Source organism: Chrysemys picta, chromosome 13 (genome assembly GCF_011386835.1).
Source record: "Chrysemys picta bellii isolate R12L10 chromosome 13, ASM1138683v2, whole genome shotgun sequence".
Taxonomy (NCBI): domain Eukaryota; kingdom Metazoa; phylum Chordata; order Testudines; family Emydidae; genus Chrysemys; species Chrysemys picta.
The window spans coordinates 22,467,425-22,486,494 of record NC_088803.1 but is presented as its reverse complement, the minus strand read 5'-3'; the positions used below and the strand labels follow the sequence as shown (position 1 = coordinate 22,486,494).

The following is a 19,070-nucleotide window of genomic DNA, read 5'->3' as shown; positions in this document are numbered from 1 at the left end:
TCAGGACCGAGTTCGGGACCGTGACCACCATGTTCAGGCTGTCCCGATGTGGGCGGTATACCGATGACACCCAGGTCTGGAGTGGGCGAAGCCGAAGTCTGGCATGCCTGGTTACGTACGTGCAGGAAGCCATGTGACCCAGCAGGGTGAGGCACGACCTCACCGTGGTAGTTGGGAAGGCCCTGAGCCCTTGAATGAGGCTCGTGATGGTACAAAAGCGGTTGTCTGGCAGGATGGCTTGTGCACGTCTGGAGTCTAGGACTGCGCCGATGAATTCTATTCTCTGGGTAGGTTCTAGAGTGGATTTGTCCTTGTTGAGTAGGATGCCCAACTTGTTGAATGTGTGCACTATCATGTGGACGTGAGCTCGAACTTGCTCTTTGGTGCGGCTGCATACCAGCCAGTCGTCTAAGTACGGAAACACCTGTATCCCTTGTCGACGAAGGTATGCTGCCACGACAGCCATACATTTCGTGAACACTCTTGGGGCCGAGGATCGGCCGAAGGGAAGGACCGCAAATTGATAGTGCACCTTGCTTACCACGAATCGCAGGAAGCGTCTGTGGGGCGGGTAAATTGCAATATGAAAGTATGCGTCTTTCATGTCGAGGGCGGCGAACCAGTCTCCAGGATCAAGGGAAGGGATAATGGCTCCTAAGGAGACCATGCGGAACTTCAACTTTACTATAAATTTGTTGAGTCCGCGCAAGTCCAAGATGGGTCTCAGACCCCCTTTGGACTTGGGGATCAGGAAGTAACGGGAATAAAATCCCCTGCCCCTTAACTCTACTGGAACCTCCTCTATGGCCCCCATAGCAAGGAGCGTGGAAACCTCCTGTATAAGAAGTTGCTCGTGAGAAGGGTCCCTGAAGAGGGACGGGGAAGGGGGGTGGGAGGGAGGGATTGAAGAAAACTGGATAGCGTATCCCCTCTCCACCGTGCGAAGGACCCAACGGTCCGAAGTTATAAGGGACCAAACACGGTGGAAGTGGGAGAGGCGATCCCGAAAGGAGGGGGCTGGATCCTGGGGGATGACTGGGGCGCCGTCCTCGACCGCACCTTCAAAAGTTCTGCCTGGGGCCTGCGGGTGGCCTTGGTGGCCCTTGGTTCTGACCAGGTTGAGGGCCGGTCCACCTTCTTCTACCACCTCGCCCCCGCCTCCGGGCAGAGTCCTGTCTCTGACGAGGTGTGGGGGGGTAGAAGCGCTGAAGCTGAGGCCTAAATGGCCTGCGCTGAGGACCCGCAACGTGCATCCTGTCGGAGAAAAACTGAGTTCTCACTATTTTTGTTTAGGTACAGCAAGTCAGATGTTTTATTAACTCTCACATGTGCAGAGGGAGAGCTGAACAGGTCTCTCCCCGGTAACTAATTACAGCAAGCATTTATACCTTTCATTACAGAAATAATGAGAGACAGCAGCATTTTTGTTTATACATAGGCCATCTTGATATCTCATTTCCTCAGTTGTTTTGACTCTTGCCAACATACAATTATTTTCTATACCTTATCTACCCAAGGTCTTCTACACTTTATCTATGCTGAGGTCATCATAACTTCTTACACAGTTCTTTCTCACCCGCCTCACACAATCCTCGCTTCTACAAATCTAGCGTTAACAGGGTTACAGTTAGCCTGACTCTTGCTAACAAACGTCATGCATTACAGTTCCCTTCTGTCAGTTCTTTTCTCTGCTTCCACAATCCCCAGGGAGCGCATGATTGTCCTGGAGTCCTTGAGGCTCTGCAGGCGAGAGTCCGTCTTATCAGAGAACAACCCCTGTCCCTCAAAGGGCAAATCCTGCAGGGTTTGTTGCAACTCAGGGGGCAAACCCGAAACTTGGAGCCAGGAGGTCCTTCGCATCGCGATACCTGATGCCAGGGTTCTCGCAGCCGAGTCCGCTATATCTAATGAGGCCTGTAAGGAAGTCCGAGCCACCTTCTTACCTTCCTCAACTAGGGCCCCGAACTCTTCCCTGGACTCTTGGGGAATCAACTCCTTGAACTTCCCCATAGAGTTCCAGGAGTTAAAACTATAACGGCTCAAGAGCGCCTGCTGGTTAGCCGCTCTAAGTTGCAGCCCTCCGGCTGAATAAACTTTACGGCCAAACAAATCGAGGCGCTTAGCCTCCTTCGATTTGGGCGCTGCGGCCTGTTGACCGTGGCGCTCCCTTGCATTCCCCGATGACACCACCAGTGAACACGGCTGTGGATGAGTATACAGGTACTCATAGTCCTTTGAGGGGACAAAGTACTTTCTCTCCACCCCTCTGGCTGTGGGTGGAATAGAGGCAGGAGTTTGCCATATCGTAGTGGCGTTAGCCTGGATCGTGCGGATCAGGGGCAACGCCACTCTGGATGGGGCATCCGCCGAGAGGATATTTACAATGGGGTCCTGCACCTCCACTATCTCCTCCGCCTGTAGGTCCATATTACGGGCCACCCTATGTAAGAGGTCCTGATGAGCCCGAAGATCTATCGGGGGTGGACCTGTGCACGACGTGCCCGCCACTGCCTCATCCGGAGAGGAAGAGGAAGATGCCTCCGGTGGTAAGGGGTCCAAGGGAGGGTCCTGTTCTCCCTGTTCCTGGGACGGAGCATCACCTGTCCTTGGGTCCAGGACGTCAGGTGGTGCGGGCACGGAAGCCTCCATGCCCCCTGGAGGAGGGCGAGAGATGGTGGACTCTGGGGCCCTTCTATCAGAGTGACCCGAGCGAGAGGCTGAAGTTAGTGGAGCCCCTTGCGCCTGATGGTACGCCCACGGGGTCCAGAAAGACCAGTGAGATGGGCCGTGAGCAGGGTCCTCTGCTAACTCCTGCCAGTGGCCTATATCTTGCTCCTCGGCTTGCCCTTGAGGGGGGTATGCCGATCTCGATATGTCCTCAGAGGAGCGAGACACCGATCTCGATGGCCATGGCGGTGCCGACTGCGCCGAGACGATTCCCGTGGGATACGGTGCCGCACGGTGCCGGTCTGGAGATGTTCCATCTCTGTGCGGCGCCGGCGATCGGTGCCGAGATCGCGATCGGTGCCGATGACCGCGCCGGTGCCGGGAGTCGGATCTGGACCTGGACGGTTACCTGGAGTAGGCCCGGTGCCGGGAGCGACCCCTCGACGTTGAGCGTCGATCGTAGCGGTGCCGAGAACTACGTCTCGATGTTGACCGGTACCGACGATCATAGCGGTGCCGGGACGTAGAACGGTGCCGCGACGATGATCTTAGCCGCGAGTACGACCGGTGCCGAGGTGATATCCGGCGCCGGGACTGCGAGCGGCGTGGGGACCTGCTTCGGGACCTGGAACGGTGCCGTGGTTCCAGTCCCTGCGATGGAGGGCGCATCAAGGCAGGTTTCCCCCTGGACTGGACCGGACGAGTCAACGGTGCCGACGGTGCCGGTGGTTGGGGCGGTGCCGGCTCCATGAGAGCGATCAAGTCTCTCGCCGTCGCGAAGGTCTCTGGGGTCGACGGGAGGCACTGTATCACCGCCGGTCGCGGTGGTGACCCTGTCTGCACCGGACTCAACGGCCTCGGAGCCGGAGTCGACGGTGCCGGAGGCACCTGTTTTTGGTGCTCCACAGGCGGACGCGGCTCTACCCCCGGCACCGGGGGAGCCGGCGTCTTCGGTACGGCAGTCCCCGTCTTATGGGATTTTTTATGTCCCGGCGATGATGAACGGCGCCGAGGCACTTGCTGTGAGTGCGGTGCCGACGGGGTCCGGTGCCGTGGAGGCTTGTCCGACGCCACTCGCGTAGTCGGAATGGTCGGTGCCGCCGGGGCACTGCGCACCGAGGCGCTTGGTGCCGGGGCTTGACGCGCCGATGGAGCGTCCGGGCTAAGTGCCACCTCCATAAGGAGTTGCCGAAGCCGAAAGTCCCGCTCCTTCTTGGTCCTCGGTCTGAAGGCCTTACAGATCTTGCACTTATCTGTCTGATGGGACTCCCCCAGGCACTTCAGACACGAGTCATGCGGGTCACTTGTTGGCATAGGCTTAGCGCAGGACGCGCACTGTTTGAAGCCGGGAGCCTTGGGCATGAGCCCGGCCACACGCCGGGGGAAAAAGGGGGGAGACAACCCCCTTAATCCCCTTTAACTATACAACAACTATTAACAAAGTGAATTAAACAACTATCTAACTATATACAACTAGAACTATACTATAACTATCAATAAACGGAATAAGCTAGGGAGAGTGGAGAACAGCTACGCCGCGCTCCACAGTTCCAACGACCGTCAGGGGCGGTAAGAAGGAACTGAGGGGACGCCGGGTCGGCTGGGGTATATAGTCAGCGCCATGAAGGCGCCACTCTAGGGGGCTCCACAGCCGACCCGCCGGTGTTGCTAGGGTAGAAAATTCTCCGACGATCGTGCACGCGGCGCGCGCACACCTAATTGGAATCGATATGAGCAAGCACTCGAAGAAGAACTAATACTTGGGTAGCTTTGAAAAAATACAACTAAAAAACAAACCAACTTTATTAAAAGGTTTAGTTGAAAATTGAATGGTTGTGGTAGCTATTGCGGAAGAGAACTGAGTATGAATCAAAGGGTGCTGCAAAAATCAAGATATGTACTGACTCGTTCTGTAGAGATTACAGTTGCCAAAAGAATCTGTAGTACAGTGTGGAGCTTTTAATATATTATGGAGATTATACTCAAGGATAAAAAAGTGTAACTTTAGAAACATCAAAGGAAGACTGATCTCCCTCGGAGAGTCCTATGAAGATTTCAACATAGAGAGTATGGAATATTTATATAATTTTATATAACAATATTTTTCTTATCTTGAACTTGTCCTGTAGCCCTAAATACTGCACTACATTGTTTCAAAGTAAAATATTAGGCTTTTTTGGTAAAATTGTGAACGTGAAAACAAGGACATTCTCACAAGAACTGTTGCTAATGCACCTGTGAGTATGATTGCATAAACTTACCAAAAACCAAGTGCATTAAAGTTCAGAATTTAAATACCCAAAGTTGGAAACTCTCAGTTAAGGTTTCAGCTCAGACCTTAAACTCTGCCACTCCACCACCACCACTACCTGTCTGTCCTCTGGAAATAGACTAGAGAGCCCATGTCCCCTCATGTTCCCAACATTAGCCTGACACTGCTGTCCTCCCTCCACAGACTGGTTGGAGGCTGCTGTTCTGACTTTAGCTCTACCTCCACCCACTTTACCCATGTGTTACATGATAGATCAACGGACTGGAATCAGGGGAGGATTTGGATTATTTTAGGAGGATTAATCTATTATAATCTATTATCCACCAGCTGTCATCAATACTGTTGAGCACAAGGTCATGCAAATTAGGACGCTGGCTGGGACAGTTGGTGGCATCCGAGTGGTTCTGCTCTTTTCAAACAGATCCAGTGAGGCGGTGCATTATTGAACAGGAAGGAATAGCTGAACCACTGAAGTTGCACTACACGTGTCACTCTGCAGTGTGGACTGCACCAGCTGGGCCAGATGTAACCTAGGTCTATTGATTTGGATATCATATAGCGCCTGTCCCAGTGATATCCAAGTGTAGCATAAAAATCCAGAACAAAAGGGCTGTTTCTCTCATTCTTCTGGGGAAAGGAATGTAACTTGGTACATGCAGGACTGTTTAACACTTGGTAGTGCCAACACTTGTACAAAGCCAAGGACAGCAAGATACAAAGGAACTGATTCTCTAGTGGCTTACACTAGTTTTTCATGGGTGTAACTCCACTGACTTTAGGGGAATTACTTTTGATTAACACTGGAGTGAGAGAAAAGAACCGGGCCCTGCAGGTTCCCACGAGTTGTCCCAAAAGCCCAGCACTGCAGCAACCACTTGTTTTGCCTAGCACAGGCTGGCTGAGATGGGTGAGCTCAGGGAAAAGAGAGCAAAAATCAGGAGTAATCTCTGCAAGGAAGAACCATTTTCATGTCTCAGTCAGTAAGCAAAGACTGAAAAGAGTTAGGCCAGCAGCGATGATCAAGTAAAAACCCTGCCCTCCAAGGACCAAGAGTGGAATGATGGGAAGAGGCCTCTTAGATATTAGATTAGCAATAATCTAATATCATGGAAATAAAAGACACCAATTGCACTAACCATCCTAACTCAATCCCATGTTCCCTTTCCTGGTGCTTCCCTTCAGCTCCTAGCTTCCACTTCTTCCATACCTGTGCAGTCACTCATCACTTCCACTCCAGCACTCAGCCACCAATCCCAGCATGCTCCCACAGTGCCCCAACCCCTTGCCCTGTGGAGGGATGACAAAAGAGCTCACAGGCGCTCCCTCTCTCGAAGGATCCTCTCCATCTCCAGCTGTTGCTCCTCCTTCTCCCCTTGAGCCAAATCTTCCTTCAGTTGTAGCTCAGTGTTGCTTCGGCGCAATCGCCAGGCCTCCTGCTCAGACACCTCCAGTTGTTGCTGCAGCTCTTCCCTGGCCTTCTCCAAGTTCATACGGTCACTGCAAAGAGGCAGGGCCCAGTCAGCAGAATGAGGAGAATCTAGCATGAGCAGACCCCATCCGCACCAGTGAGGATGGAATGGGAGGGGAGGGGTTTGAAGTGCTTGCTGCATGTGAACCTCTTTTCCTCTCTGGCAGCTGAGGTGGAAGAAAAGGGGCTGGGGAGGCTATTGCTCTCACTCAGTGGGAAGCAGTGCTCAGCAGAGGGCCTCTCTACAACCTGGGGATGCAGGATGCACCTAGGGAACTTAATTTAGGGGTGGCAGAGGTTGGACTGGACACACACTATACTCGGGCAGCTCTCCAATTTCCTCAGGCAGCCTGGATATGGGGTGGTGGCTAGGAACATTAATTGCTAGTGACAGGGAAAGAGTAACCTGAGAAGCAGAGCCAGACTTACTATGGAACAGGAGCGTTCTTAGCCCCCAACACTCTGCTACTGAAGTCCCTATACGATGTGGAGGGAGGACATAGGGCTGACCTGCTGAGAGTTTCCACCAAGGACTGGAGGTGCTGCATCTCGCTGGTGAGTGTCTTGCAGTTCTCTTCCAGCTGCTGGAGCCTCTGCCTCAGCATCTTGCATTCCTCTTCCTGCTGCCTTTGCTGATGTTGCAGAGAATGGACAGAGTCTTGGCTGTCTGAAAGCTGCTCCCTTAGGGCCTGCCAGGGAAGAGGCAGAATGAGTGCATGAGCAGAATGGGGCTGAGAAGATGGGTCCAGGCGGACCAGCTAGGAGGAGGTCAACAGTTAGGCCTGAGGGCAACAGCAGCTGAAGAGTGTAGGGAGATAGTTCAAACATGAGTCAGCTGGGAGAGTCAGGAGAGGAGCAGATCATCTGAGGGCAAAAGATGTGATCCAGTGTGGGAGGGTGCTCAGGTGGAAGGGGGAATTACAGAGAAAGTGGGGGCAGAGAAAAGGCAGTCTCAGTGTGGAGAGAAGGATGGCTGGAGGGCAGAAGTAAGTGGAGGGGGAAAGGCTGGATGAGACATAGACATTTGAGAGAGTGGGCTGGCAGTGAGGTTGGGGAAATTGCTGCCAGTGTAAAGAGAGTCCTGCACCAGATCCCTCTCACCTGTACTGCCTGGCACCTCCTTGACAATACTTCATGCACCAGAACAAGGGCCCTTTCCATGTCACTGGAACTCAGCAGGGAGGAGAGGTTGCTGGATTCAGGATGCTGGGAGCTCTCAACCCATGAAATGCTGACTGCGTTGTCAGTATCGTCTAGCACTGCCTGAAACCCCAGACCAAGCTGTTACTCCTTCCCTCCTACCACTCACTCTTATTTACCTATTTCTCCCTCCTCCTCCATGCCACCCTTCAGTCAGAGGTTACAGGCTGTCTGACTTAAGGCAATAGAGAAGATTGGTTCTGGTGGCCATGACCTCCTGCATTTCAGGTATGGGTGATTCCAGAATAATGCAGAACAGGAGAAAAACCATAGGGCAGGAATGGATGTTATGTTTGTACTCCCTCTATTCTAGGCCTTCTGGGGGCTTACTTTAACCAGTGCTCAGTTTCTTTTTGGCCCTCAGGCACCGTTTCTGCCTCCTTTATGGCTTCTTTATGCAGTCAAAGTGATATAAAAAGTTTTAATGTAACAGAATCAGGCCTCTAGTGACCAATAGCCATGAAAAGTAGTATTAAAACTCCCCAGAGGAGAAAGCAGCTGATGAATTCTGAAGAATATGATAATAGAAGAGCAACTGATCATAATTCCTCTGAAACAGTAGCATGAAAGGAGCAAGAATTGGCCAAAGAAGCTTCATGAGGGTCTATGCAAAGATCTGAGGTTAAAATTCCTGTCCTCAGAATGGAGAAAGGGAGGCAACCTAAGAGGAACAGTCCGTCAACTAAAGAATGAGTTAATGTTACCAGCACATGCAAAGGAAACATGGAGGATTTATACAGATGTGCAGGGAAAGAAGAATTACTCATCAGCACATCAGATTGACTGAAAAATACAAGTGAAAAGACATTTAAACTTAAATGGATTAAATGAACAAACAGACAGAACAATGATGACTCGCCTCTCACATCATGCATGTTGACCATGCAGCTAACACTAAGGTTACCCAGTTAAAGGTCACAATCAGGAAAGGAAGTCCAGGAGGCATGTGGGTAAGGAACCCCAAACAGACAGAACTTCTAAGATTTTGTCAAAGTGCTCTTGGGCAGACAGCCAGTGAGCTAGTAACAAAGAGCTCTGGAAGTACCAGAAAAAGAGTGGTGTGTTACAGAGTCCCTGTGAGCAGACCAGACCCAACTTCCCTGTGTCAGAGCAGGTGGGCCCAATGAAAAGGGGAAGGGCTACACCTGGGGCTATAAAGACCTGTTAGAGGGCAGGACAGAGAGGAGTGATTGGGGCAGGCTGTGCCTGGGGAGAGATTCCCCTAGAGGAGTGGAGTTAACTCCTGTGGTAGATCTCTGGAGCAAGGGCCAGGTTCCCAGGAAGGAGCCCTAGAGCTGGTGTTCCAGAAAGGGAGCAGAGTGGGCTGGGACTGGGAAGCTGCAAATAGCAGGATTGTCAGAGATCCCTGGGAGTGGGGTCATGAAGCCCTACCACAACAGGGTAAGCAAAGGGACTGTTTGTGTTTGTTTTATTTCCTTATGTTTGTACAATAAATCTTAAAGGAGACTGGGCATGGCAGTATATGCTTGGAAGTTGGGGAGAAGCCCTGCCATGTCACATGGTGTTAAACTTAAGAGCCAGAAGTAGTCAAGCTGCTGACAGAGTGACAGGAGCGGCCATGGTAAAAGGGAACACAGTGGGGTTGGGTAGGGTTACCATACGTCCTCTTTTTCCCGGACATGTCCGGCTTTTCGGCAGTCAAACCCCCGTCCGGGGGGAATTGCCAAAAAGCCGAACATGTCCGGGAAAATGGCGGCTCTGCTCCTCCCCGACTCTTCGGCTCTGTTTAAGAGCCGGGCTGCCCGAGCGCTACCGGCTTCGGGCAGCCCCCGTGCCTCCGGACCCTGCACCGCCGGAGCCCGGGAGGGGAAGTGCCCGGCTGGGGGCGCAGGGTCCGGAGGCACGGGGGCTGCCCAAAGCCCAAGCGCTACCGGCTTCACGGTTTGCCGGGCAGCCTCCAGACCCTGCGCCCCCGGCTGGGCGCTTCCCCTCCCGGCTCCAGCTGCGCTGGGGAAGCGCCGGCTGGGGGCGCAGGGTCTGGGGGCTGCCCGGCAAACCCTGAAGCCGGTAGCGCTGGGGCAGCCCTTTCCCCCTGGCTGGGAGTGGGAGGGAGGAGGGGGCGGAGTTAGGGCAGGGAAGGGGCCGAGTTGGGGCGGGGTTAGGGGTGGGGAAATGGGCGGGGCCAGGGCCCGTGGAGGGTCCTCTTTTTTTATTTATGAGATATGGTAACCCTAGGGTTGGGACATGAAATAAGTGCCAGCATCCTGTTTCAGGGCCCACATCCAGGGCTTCTGAGACAGGCTGGGAGGAAGTTCTCTTTCACTTCCTGAATCCTGGAAGGGGCTGCCCAGCTGATCCTGGTAGGGCTGTGGCCCAGAATGAGAGTCAGTTATGTAGTGCTGTATAGGGAGAAGAAAATAATGTCCCTCCTGACCCCTGCAGCAATCAGGCAAGGCCCTGAAGTAGGAGATTTGATTACTCTTATATTGGGATTTCTAACAAGTGTTATTGGTCATAAAAAATAAATAGAACCACCATATTTGATCTAGTAACCTGCAGTACATTTCCAAGAAGACTTTGTTGTGTGAAGCACCATTTCCTTTCATTTGTTCTACATTCCCTGCACCCTAACCTCAGCAAAGGACCCTCCCTTATTCTTCTGCCATGGGACAGTGAAGATCTATAATCTGGATAATAATACTCAGCATTTCTTTAGTGATTTTCTTTTGGTGATCTCACATGGCTTTACAAAGGAAGGCAAGTGTTATTTCCACTTTACAGATGCGAGATGAAAGCGATAGTTTTCAAACCAGGATGTCTCAATAAAGATAACCTAATTTTTAATTTAAATCATTTGAAAGCAGCACTTGCTCAGCCCTTCTCAAAGGCAGGCCACTTTCATTTAGGAGTCTTAGTATGAATTCAGGAAATTAACTTTAGGCACCCAACTCTGAGAATTCTGGCCAAAGTCACTTGGCCAAAGTCACAGATTAAACAGAAATAGAATCTCTAGTTCCCTAGCCACTGGATGCTGTCAGTTCCCTTCCTACACTTGTTCATCCAATCTAAATAATGCCAGTTTTACAGTCGCTTAATCATGAATTTAAGGCCAGATGGGAACATTATGATCTACCCTGATCTCCTGCATACATGGGCCAGAGAATTTCATCCAATAATTCCTGCATCAGACCCATAACTTCTGGTTATGGTAGATCTGATCTTTTACAAAATACATCCTGATCTTGAATTAAAGATTTCAGGTGATGAAGAATCCATAACATGCCTGAGTAATTATAGCAGAGCAGTAGCTCCACTATAGTAACGGTTGAGACTCACTGTTTAGCAGACTACTTTTCCATATAGTCTAAACGCCACAGACTGAATCAGATTGTCCTGACATTTGCTGTGCTTCATGGGTGGCGTGAGTGGACCAAATCTGGGGTCACTTGAGCAACACATTCCTGAGAAAAAGCCATGTGATATCAAAATCCTCTTTTTTTTTTTTTTTTTTCCTGCCCACCACACACCTGGGTCTCAAACTATGCCCAAACTGATATCACCTGCTCAGGGTTGATCTCAGCTAGCACACAGCCCCTTTCCCTTTGGGGAAGCAATACTGAAAGAGTTTGAGTAAAGTTGGGAACTCCAATATGAGTTAACCATAACTGACATGTTAAAGAGAGTGAAATGTGCATATGTAGAAAGGCTAAGGCTGTGTTGCCAAGTCAGTTTAACTGGGTGGCCCAAAGTGACGTGATGCGGCCACTGAACTTGAGCAGCACAGTGAGTTTGAGTCCTAAATTCACACCTCTCTGAACTATTATTTCAGGCGGTATTCATCTCCATGGGGTATTCTCATCCATCTGAGAACACCTCATTGACATCAATGGGGCATGTCACTCCTCTCTGAGGGTACGTCTATACTTACCTCCGGGTTCGGCGGTAAGCAATCGATCCCAGAAGTGCTCGCCGTCGACGCCGGTACTCCTGCTCCGCAAGAGGAGTACGCGGAGTCGACGGGGGAGCCTGCCTGCCGAGTGTGGACCCGCGGTAAGTACTTTGTAGTTTGAACGAAGGTACTTCGACTTCAGCTACGTTATTCACGTAGCTGAAGTTGCGTATCTTAGTTCGAACTGGGGGGTTAGTGTGGACCAGCCCTGAGCCTCCTCTGGTGCATGCGTGTGTGTAGAAACCCAAGCCCACACACTACGTACAGATCTGGGGTAGGGAATCTGGATCTCAACTCATCTTACTGCCCCTTCTTGTCTCATAAGAACAGCCATACTGGTCAGACCAAAGATCCATCTAGCCCAGTATCCTGTCTTCCAACTGTGGCCAATGCCAGGTGCTTCAGAGGGACTGAATAGAACAGTTGAATAGAAGAGGTATCCATCCCCAGTTGCCCATTACTAGCTTCTAGCAAACAGAGGCTATGGATACCATCCCTGCCCATCCTGGCTAATAGTCATTGATGGACCTATCCAGCTATTACATGCACTTCTAAGACCCCATTCCCTGCCCTCCTCTCCATGGCCCCTCTAAGCTTACCCAGGACATGGGTGGCAAGGAAGAGGGTGCAGCTAGCAGGTGGTGGCAGCCTCAGGGCAGTGAGGGTGTGGGGAGGATGGTCAGAGAAATAGATGAGCTGGAGGGAAGGCTGGAGGCATTGGAGCAGTGTGAAGGGTGTAAGGGACCATCCAAATACTGTTTTTCAAAACCCAGTTTAATGACTAGCACTTTGGAGAGGGAGGACTGGGCTGGGCTGGAGAGGCAAAGAGATGAGATGAGATAATGCAGGAGCAGTGGAGGCATTAAAATACAGCCAGTGCATTCTGTGGCCGGGGCAATTGTTGCCAAGGAGTCAGAGGCAGTGGAACGTGGGGATGCCAATTTTATTTTTTTTAACTAAGGAAATTAACTGTCCAAAAACATCATCAACATGGAGTTAAGGTTGCCCTTGTGCCCTTCAAAAATATGAAGAGAAGCTAAACTTAAACATCTGAAAACCAGGAAATAAAAGGTTAAGGATACATATTACTCCTGCAACACATTATGTGAGTGGTGCATAGCACCCAGTCAGAAGCATCAGGTTTTGGCCACTACTGGATGCAGCATGCTAGGCTGCTCCTGTATGAAAATTACTAGTTCTCTTTTAGTCCTTTATTCAGGAAGTTATTAAGGCAGAAGGTTGAGCAAGTGTTTCAGCAAAGCCAGGATAAGGTTAAAAAAAATGCTGGTAATGTTCCAAAAAACAAGGTAATGTTCCAAAAAGACATGACTTGACCCCTACATTTCTTCTCAGACAAAACTCCTAGTGATTTCAATGTTTGCCTGAGTAGAGTCTAAGCAAAGTCTACAGGATCTGGCCCACAGTGAGAGGCAATTTACAGGCAAGTGAGATGTGAGAAGTTAGATTTTCCAAGTCAAGAGCTCTACCGAGATTTCTGGCCTTTGAACATCTACATATATATTGTGCACTTCCCACGCCTTTCCCAGATATTTCTGTAGCAGAACATGTTATTTACCTGAGTTATGTCTTTTAGCACCTGATGAAGGGAAAGGGTCTCTTCTTTGGCATTCTTGGTCAGTGAAGCTTTATATTCTACCTCCAACCGACTGGCCTCCTAGAAACAGAATAAAGAAAGGATGAGTTGGAGCATTCCCATCTCCCCTAGCACTGACTTGCCACTGTGCCTCAGCTCCAAACTGAAGGGCCAGCTCTAGGCACTCTTCATGGCCCATTCAATCCTTACCTTCTCTGCTGGAAACTAACGAGGACACCAACTTCAATGTGAACACCTGATAACTCTGAATGAGATAAACTGAGAAGCTGTCACACGCTGACAGTCTTTGGTCACTGGTGACCTAACTGGATTACAAGTGCCTGAGGTGAAATATTCTGTTACAAGCTCTCCGATGCTGGATTAGATGTGCACGCAGTTCCCCTGCCACTGCCCAGCCTTCAGTTGCCAACCACGAAACACACATTTAGACAAAGTGCCTTATGTTCCCATATAGGGAGGAAGCCACAGCTCTTTGTGGTGAGGCTGGGAAGAAAAAAAAAAGCTCAAACCCAATAGCTGTTGGGTTGCTTTCCCACAGATTTCTCACACACCAGAATTTCCATCGTGTCACTAAGTGTCTTCACGGTCTTTTCTTTCTCCTCATTCTGCTTCTGGGACTGCGCCAGCAAGGCTGAGAGCTCCATCACCCTGAGAAGAAAAAGTCTGTGCAATATTCCAAAAGCTTAGCACACCATCAGCTGCATAGGAACTATGTCTGAAAGTCTGTGCAGCACCTCCATGAGATACACCACAGAAGACTCAGCCCAGAGGGAGGGGACAGAGATGGCTTTAAGCCACCTTTGGGCCTTCAGGATTCTGAGGTGCTCTGTGGTTCTGGTATGGAGGGCTGTCTACGGGCTGTGTCACAGTCCAGGAACCTTGTAACGTTGAGCACTGTGTAGATGACCCCAACACGTCCCTGCACCTGAGCTTGCAAGGGGGCAGTATAACTGGCAGCCCCATGCAGCATCTGCACTGTGGGGATTCTCTCTCCAGCCCCTTGCAACATAGTCTGGTTATCATAGCATTGCACTGGGGTGGGGGACAGAACTGGTCCCTTTATACTGCTCAGCATTTCTCTCCAACTACATTACAGTAGAACCTCAGAGTTACGAACACCTCGGGAATGGAGGTTGTTCGTAACTCTAAAATGTTTGTAACTCTGAACAAAACGTTATGGTTGTTCTTTCAAAAGTTTACAACTGAACATTGACTTAACACAGCTTTGAAACTTTACTATGCAAAATAAAAATGATGCTTTTAACCATCTTGCTTTAAATGAAACAAGCACAGAAACAGTTTCCTTGCTTTGTCAAATCTTTTCTTTAAACTTTCCCTTTATTTTTTTAGTAGTTTACGTTTAACACAATTCTGTACTGTTTCCTTTTTTCTTTTTATGGTCTCTGCTGCTGCTTGACTGCATACCTCCGGTTCCAAATGAGCTGTGTGCTTGACCAGTCAGTACGTAACTCTGGTGTTCGTAACTCTTAAGGTTCTATTGTAACTGTAAACCCAACTCTGCCACCCACCCTCCAAGAAAACCCCTTTCCACACACACCATTACTCCCAACTTCATCTCACTCAGAGACAGGGTGACCAGACAGCAAGTGTGAAAAATCAGGACAGGGGGTGGGGGGTAATAGGTACCTATATAAGACGAAGCCCCAAATATCGGGACTGTCCCTATAAAATCGGGACATCTGGTCACCCTACTCAGAAAGCCCATTTTCTTTATTCAGGCGCCTCTCTGCCTATTTCTTTTTAAAGCCAACAGTAGATACCATTTTGAAAAACAAACCCGGTATGAAGTGGCTGTGCTTTGAAGGAGAATGCAGATTGAATCCAAAGGCCTCTGTGATAAATGGTGGGAAACATTCCCCAAAGGTTGTGTAGGGTTTTTAAGACTAATTTACCTGCCCTGAAGCTCCTCTTTCTCTATATCCCCTTTGACCTGCAAGCACATCACTTCTTGGGTTTTCTGGTATACTTCCTTTTCCAGCTCCTGAGCCCTGGCACAAAGCTGCTGTGTCTGATCCCTCGGGGCAGATCTTTCCAAAGTGTTCGACTCCCAGGGCCGTGTACCAGAACTTAGATGGAAGCAGCTGACAAGTATTGATCCAGAAAGTCTTATCTGGTCTGCCTTCAGTGCTGACAAGTCCCTGAAGCAGAATAAAATAGTAAAATAGATCCTCAAGAACACTTTCATCTGCATATTCACCTTTTAAACATGTCACAGCATGACAATTACAACCCATTGTTGAGGATCAGTCTTAACATTTTCCAAAGATGTTCAGCCATCTCAGATACTTAGAGGATCAGTGATCTGGTTTGTAATCAACTAAGGAAGAAGAAGGATGTTTCAGTGGTTACAGTGCTAATCTAGGACTAGGGAGACCCAGCTTTAATTCCCAGCTGTGCCACCAGACTTCCTGTGTCTCAATTCCCCATCTGCAAAATGGGGATAAAGCACTTCTCTACCTCACAGGAGTGTTGTAAAGAAAAATACATTAAAATTGTGAAACATTCAGACATGGCCAGATAAGTATCTAAGGGCTTGCATGGAATTTATTTTTGCACAACCCCCACTCCTCCAAAAAACCCAAACAAAACAAACACACACCTAAAAACCTGAATGCAAAAATCTTGCATTATTATACCATTAAAGGTGATCTACACTAAAAATCAGGAAATCCCAAAAGCTGAGCTACTTCCTGAAGTATTGACTTTGCCTCATTATAGATACATAATGTTTTTCTAGTGTTGTTTCCTTTGTTGAAGCATTACATGTGTGCAACATGCAAAGATTCATGGGAGAAACCTGAACTTTGTGAATTTTCTGGTTGAGTGCTTGATTTAGCAACTTTAATTTTTACACTGATACTAAGGGGGTTCTCCCCAATCTATCTTCCCTGTCTTGTAAGGAAAAGGTTGGAACTCTCAGGCTTCTGCAGCTCACAATTTCCAAAGGCTTGACCAATGGCTTGTTCCTCAAATTCCAACTACAAAAGTGTTATAATCTTCTTAGTTGGGAAACATGGCAGGAAATGTATATTGATGTACTTGTCTCCAGCAGGGTGTATGGGGTGGTATGAGGCACAAGAGAAGCAGAGGAGGTTGTGAAAATACAGGTCTCCTGCCCAAAAATTAGACTGGCTGTGTGCAAGTCCAGGGATGAAGTTAAGATGGGGCTAATTACAGGCATACAGTAAAGGTTGCCCAACACACCCTCTTGTAAGACTCTACTATAGTTAAGGTTAAGAACAGCTTTCTGTTTAAAGGACTACTCTAAGTGCCCTATAATCCACATAGTTACTTGGATTGCCTTGACATCTGGGGGAAGAGAGTAGGGCTAGTGAACCAGATTTGGAGTCTGTTGTAATAATTGGAACCTAGCAGTCCTACTCCAATTATGAGCTTATCTGGTGGAAAATGGGTAAAGATTTGTGAACTGTCACAACAAGTTGTCTCAAAATTGTTTCAAAAGAAAACCGGAAGGCTGAAATACTTCAGATAGCAAGGGTTTACTAACAACATGCAAGGACTGTATCAAGATCATGCTTAGTAAACAAGAGGAGTATAGGACCAGAAATCAATGGACCAAAATTGGTGCTTCAAAAATTAGGCCTAATTGGCAAACAAAATAATGAGAGGATGGGCTATTCTACCCATCAGTCCTTTTTGGGGCCCTTAAAAAGAGACTTGAGGGGAAAATTAGTGGACACTGACTGACTGGGAGGTGGATGGACTGGAAGGAGCGAGCTTTACCATCATGGCTGCCACTGCCACTACTTCCTGGGATTCCAGGATACACATTTTCACCATTGGGCCTTCACTGTCCTGATTGTGGAGATATCCTGACCAGACTGGGCCAGAGAGAGGGACACAGATGACATCACCACCTCCACCAGCTTTGGCTAAATCATGAATACCACCTGGGATGGGAAACTTTGTCACCCTTTCCCTCGTGTGTCCTGTTCATTCCCCACCTTATTTCTTCTATTCCCTTTTGCCTTCTGTTTAATAAGAGACTGGCTTAGCTGACCAAGACTGTACATTTTGTACCACCACTTAAAGCCTGCGCCCAGGGAGTTGGCTAACAGCAATGACTGAAACAGTCTGATGCTTGTAAAAGTTTACCAGGTCTCTGAATGGCTGATCAGAGCTATGCTTTCGCTAATGCGAAACCTAGTGACCGAGGATGTGGAAAAAGCTAATGTACTCAATGATTTTTTTGCCTCTGTCTTCACGCACAAGGTCAGCTCCCAGATTGCTGCACTGGGCAGTACAGCATGGGGAGAAGGTGACCAACCCTCTGTGGAGAAAGAAGTGGTTCGGGACTATTTAGAAAAACTGGACGTGCACAAGTCCATGGGGCCAGATGCGCTGCATCCGAGGGTGCTAAAGGAGTTGGCGGGTGAGATTGCAGAGCCATTAGCCATTATTTTTGAAAACTCATGGCGATCGGGGGAGGTCCCAGATGACAGGAAAAAGGCTAATGTAGTGCCCATCTTTAAAAAAGGGAAGAAGGAGGATCCAGGGAACTACAGGCCAGTCAGCCTCACCTCAGTCCCTGGAAAAATCATGGAGCAGGTCCTCAAGGAATCAATTATGAAACATTTAGAGGAGAGGAAAGTGATCAGGAACAGTCAGCATGGATTCACGAAGGGGAAGTCGTGCCTGACTAACCTAATTGCCTTCTATGATGAGATAACTGGCTCTGTGGATGAGGGGAAAGCAGTGGATGTGTTATTCCTTGACTTTAGCAAAGCTTTTGATACGGTCTCCCACAGTATACTTGCCGCCAAGTTAAAGAAATTTGAGCTGTATGAATGGACTGTAAGGTGGATAGAAAGCTGGCTAGATCGTCGGGCTCAACGGGTAGTGATCAATGGCTCCATGTCTAGTTGGCAGCCGGTTTCAAGCGGAGTGCCCCAAGGGTCGGTCCTGGGGCCGGTTTTGTTTAATATCTTTATTAATGATCTGGAGGATGGTGTGGACTGCACTCTCAGCAAGTTTGCAGATGACACTAAACTAGGAGGTGTGGTAGATACACTAGAGGGTAGGGATCGGATACAGAGAGACCTAGACAAATTAGAGGATTGGGCCGAAAAAAACCTGATGAGGTTCAACAAGGACAAGTGCAGAGTCCTGCACTTAGGACGGAAGAATCCCATGCACTGCTACAGACTAGGGACCGAATCGCTAGGTAGCAGTTCTGCAGAAAAGGACCTAGGGGTCACAGTGGACGAGAAGCTGGATATGAGTCAACAGTGTGCTCTTGTTGCCAAGAAGGCTAACGGCATTTTGGGCTGTATAAGTGGGGGCATTGCCAGCAGATCGAGGAACGTGATCGTTCCCCTTTATTCGACATTGGTGAGGCCTCATCTGGAATACTGTGTCCAGTTTTGGGCCCCACACTACAAGAAGGATGTGGAAAAATTGGAAAGAGTCCAGCGGAGGGCAACAAAAATGATTAGGGGTCTGGAGCACATGACTTATGAGGAGAGGCTGAGGGAACTGGGATTGTTTAGTCTCCAGAAGAGAAGAATGAGGGGGGATTTGATAGTAGCCTTCAACTACCTGAAGGGGGGTTCCAAAGAGGATGGAGCTCGTCTGTTCTCAGTGGTGGCAGATGACAGAACAAGGAGCAATGGTCTCAAGTTGCAGTGGGAGAGGTCCAGGTTGGATATCAGGAAAAACTATTTCACTAGGAGGATGGTGAAACACTGGAATGCGTTACCTAGGGAGGTGGTGGAATCTCCTTCCTTGGAGGTTTTTAAGGCCCAGCTTGACAAAGCCCTGGCTGGGATGATTTAGCTGGGAATTGGTCCTGCTTTGAGCAGGGGGTTGGACTAGATGACCTCTTGAGGTCCCTTCCAACTCTGATATTCTATGATTCTAATGTTTCTCCAGCAATGAGACTGCAGGTGAGAGTAAC

At 49.1% G+C, this 19,070-nt stretch overlaps 1 protein-coding gene across 13 annotated transcripts in view; it reads right to left on the bottom strand.

Moving 5' to 3' along the window:
- Positions 1-19,070, bottom strand: part of CEP250 (centrosomal protein 250) — a 134,974-nt gene that overhangs the window by 76,128 nt on the left and 39,776 nt on the right. For 9 of the 13 annotated variants that reach the window (XM_065566571.1, XM_065566574.1, XM_065566577.1 and 6 more), the window contains 6 exons: positions 15,046-15,291; positions 13,684-13,780; positions 13,094-13,192; positions 7,509-7,670; positions 6,918-7,096; positions 6,254-6,436 (listed from right to left, as the gene is read on the bottom strand). In XM_065566571.1, coding sequence (XP_065422643.1) covers positions 6,254-6,436; positions 6,918-7,096; positions 7,509-7,670; positions 13,094-13,192; positions 13,684-13,780; positions 15,046-15,291 — 966 coding nt within the window. Of the gene's footprint in view, positions 1-6,253; positions 6,437-6,917; positions 7,097-7,508; positions 7,671-13,093; positions 13,193-13,321; positions 13,636-13,683; positions 13,781-15,045; positions 15,292-19,070 lie in introns of those variants that run through there. The other 4 variants (XM_065566581.1, XM_065566582.1, XM_065566575.1 and 1 more) reach the window with 3 other exon arrangements.